This window comes from Brassica napus, chromosome C7, assembly GCF_020379485.1.
Source record: "Brassica napus cultivar Da-Ae chromosome C7, Da-Ae, whole genome shotgun sequence".
Lineage (NCBI taxonomy): Eukaryota > Viridiplantae > Streptophyta > Magnoliopsida > Brassicales > Brassicaceae > Brassica > Brassica napus.
This window is the reverse complement of record NC_063450.1, coordinates 16,855,804-16,858,984: the sequence shown is the minus strand read 5'-3', so window position 1 is coordinate 16,858,984 and position 3,181 is coordinate 16,855,804. Positions and strand designations below refer to the sequence as shown.

At 41.3% G+C, this 3,181-nt stretch overlaps 1 protein-coding gene across 1 annotated transcript in view; it reads right to left on the bottom strand.

Annotated features, from left to right (window-relative positions):
- Positions 1-2,002: 2,002 nt before the first annotated feature.
- LOC106404384 overlaps positions 2,003-3,181 on the bottom strand; it is an 11,398-nt gene continuing 10,219 nt past the window's right edge. Inside the window, exons 2-6 of the mRNA XM_048764019.1 lie at positions 2,878-3,038; positions 2,550-2,819; positions 2,330-2,477; positions 2,157-2,272; positions 2,003-2,065 (exon numbers count right to left, since the gene is read on the bottom strand). Coding sequence (XP_048619976.1) covers positions 2,003-2,065; positions 2,157-2,272; positions 2,330-2,477; positions 2,550-2,819; positions 2,878-3,038 — 758 coding nt within the window. The remainder of the gene's footprint in view (positions 2,066-2,156; positions 2,273-2,329; positions 2,478-2,549; positions 2,820-2,877; positions 3,039-3,181) is intronic.

Here is a 3,181-nt window from a genome sequence, read left to right as displayed (position 1 = left end):
TTGTGGGACATTTCGATATTTTATGGTCCTCATTGACGCATCGACCAGATGGTCGCATGTTTGTCTATTGTCATCTAGAAACTTAGCATTGGCAAGACTATTGGCACAAATCATAAGACTGCGAGCCCATTTTCCAGATTTTCCACTAAAGACTATACGTCTTGACAATGCAAGTGAATTCAGTTCCCAAGCTTTTAATGATTACTGTATGTCCATGGGGTAAGTGTGGAACACTCCATGGCACATGTACATACACAGAACGGATTGGCCGAATCCTTCATTAAAAGAATCCAGTTGATTGCTCGACCATTACTCATGAGGTCGAAGCTACCAGTATCAGCTTGGGGACATGCGGTATTACATGCTGCTGAGTTAATACGCATAAGGCCATCCAGTGAACATAAATATTCTCCATCCCAATTACTCTTGGGTCATGAGCCAGACGTATCCCATATCAAAACATTTGGATGTTCTATGTACGTCCCTATTGCACCACCACAGAGAACAAAAATGGGACCTCAAAGGAGGATGGGAATATATGTTGGTTTTGATTCTCCAACCATTATTAAATATCTTGAGCCTACTACTGGAGAATTATTTAAGGCCAGATATGCTGATTGTCATTTTGATGAATCAGAGTACCCAACATTAGGGGGAGAAAATAACAAGCTGGGAAAAGAAATTGTATGAATCAAACATCCTTATCATGGCAAGATCCTTGGACTCAGTCATGTGATTTAGAAGTCCAAAAAATAATTCATATGCAAAAGCTAGCTAATCAATTGCATGATTCCTTTGCTGACCCGAAAAGAGTGACTAAGTCCTATATACCAGCTTGTAATGCACCAATAAGTATTGATGTCCAAGATGGACACAATCAAGTGGCTACAGAGTCTAAAGCATGACTTAAGCGTGGTAGATCAATTGGTTCCAAAGATAAAAGACCTTGGAAACTAAAGAAAGGTGCAAATGAAACCGAGGTCATAGATTGTCCAGACAAGGCCGAAATGGCCATGCCTAAGGTACCAACCAATGAGACTCGGGACGCCAAGCCTCATGGTACTGAAGGTGCTAATGATGAGATCTCAATTAATTATTTAATGTCTGGGACAAGATGGAACCGGAAAGATGTCGACATCAATGATATATTTGCATACCAAGTAGCCCTTGATGTGATGGACTTAGATGAGGATCAACAAAGCAATCCTTAGTTGCTACATCATCTAATCACGCCGAGATCATAGCCATGTATGAGGCAAGCCGTGGGACAAAAGAAAGAGGAGCCAATGATCATCTACGAGGACAATGCAGCGTGCATTGCTCAGCTCAAGGAAGGATACATCAAGGGAGACAGGACCAAGCACATCCTGCCCAAGTTCTTTTTCACCCACGACTTGCAGAAGGCAAAGGAGGTTCAAGTAATACAAGTCCGATCCAGCGACAACTCAGCCGACCTTTTCACCAAGTCTCTGCCAACCTCAACGTTCAGGAAGCTGGTTCATCAGATAGGGATGCGCCGCCTGAAGGATCTGCAGTGTTGCCTTCATCAGGGGGAGTGTCATGCGTTGTACTCTTTTTCCTGTCTACGGTTTCCATTTTTTCCCACCTTGGGTTTTTGGTTTTCCTAGAGAGGTTTTAACGAGGCAACATCGTGCATGATACGAGCCCATATGGTTCTAGCATCCAAGGGGGAGTGTTATGAACATTGTGGATTGCTAGGAACCAAAGGCCAAGACCGAGGCCCATAGAGAGAGAGAGAGTCGGCGGCCCAAAGGGGAGAGAGATTCGGCCGCCCCTTGTCTTAGATGTTTCCATTTATCTATCCATGTTTTTCTTTAGGAGATTTTCCTTTCCCTTTTAGGATAATGATTTGTATACTTTCCTTTTATCTGATCCTTGTATCCCCTATATAAGGGAAAACTTTGATTGAGAAATAATATACAGAACACACGATTTCATCTCTTGTTCACAACAAATGACATAAACATGAAACAATTAACCCTTAAATCAGTTGTGGCAGCAAGAACTTCTTGTTCTTTCTTTGCCTTGTACTCACCTTGGCTTCCTGTAATAATTTCACTTTTCCTTGGACAAGACAAGTGCATTAATTTTGTCATGGAATTAATAATATCATGATGATCTAGAGTGAAATTTACCTCGGGTTTTGGCACTTGAACAATCTTTTGTTCAGTTTTCGGTTTCCACTTGTGGTGTGGATTTTGATTGAGCTCATGTTCTGGTTCGGTAAGAATGTGGCTCTCATCTGGTATTCCTGTACCAAGAATACAAATGTTTAAACCAGTATCTAAAGGTGTTGTTTGACACTTACCTTGGTTTGATACTATGATCACTGGTTTTGGTTTATTAAGCAACTTTGATTGTTTTGTGCTTTGAGCTTCCTTCTGGTCCGTGGGAAGGCTTGTGCCTGGCGTCTCTTCTTCTATGTACCTAGGCTCCTTTAGACCTGTAATAACACTCTTGGACAAAGACAAGTGCATCATACAAGTGGTAGATGATTTATGAAAAGATTTATCAAGTATAGGACTTACCCTGGCCTTTACTTGGACAATAGCTTGCTCTGGTTTGTCTTTGGACCTGATCAAAGTGTTTTGGCCGACACTTGTACTCATCTTCCTGACATTTGGGATGTCACTCTTCTGGTCTAAGCAATGGACAATGGCATGCCCCTGGTTTGGCTGAAAGTTATCTTGTTGAGACAAGACTCTTTGACCCTCTTGTGCCACTTCTTCTTGCTTCTTTGGGACCATGAATTGGATACCTCCTTGGATATAGTTCTTGGATTTCAGAACTTGTAAAATCTGGTGCAAATCTATCCCTCATGACTTCCTTAAGAGCTCTCCACGTTTTGATAGTTGCCTCATTGTAAAACCACCTATCATCTTCTTCTTGTACCCACCATTTAAAGGCTTCTTCTCTAAGTTGATCAATAGCATAAGCTAGCCTTTCTTTCCTCAGGATGTTGTTGAAGTGAAACCATTCATCAAGGTTCCTCTCCCATCTAAGATAACCTATTTTTCCTGAAAATTTAAAGAGTTCAATTTTATCAGCAAAAGAGTTATAATCAAACCGAGAATTAACAACATGATTGTTGTGGGTTTTAGAAGTTGGAGTTTGATTGATCCTTGAAGGATCTGGTGGCTTGGGCTCGACATATACAGCC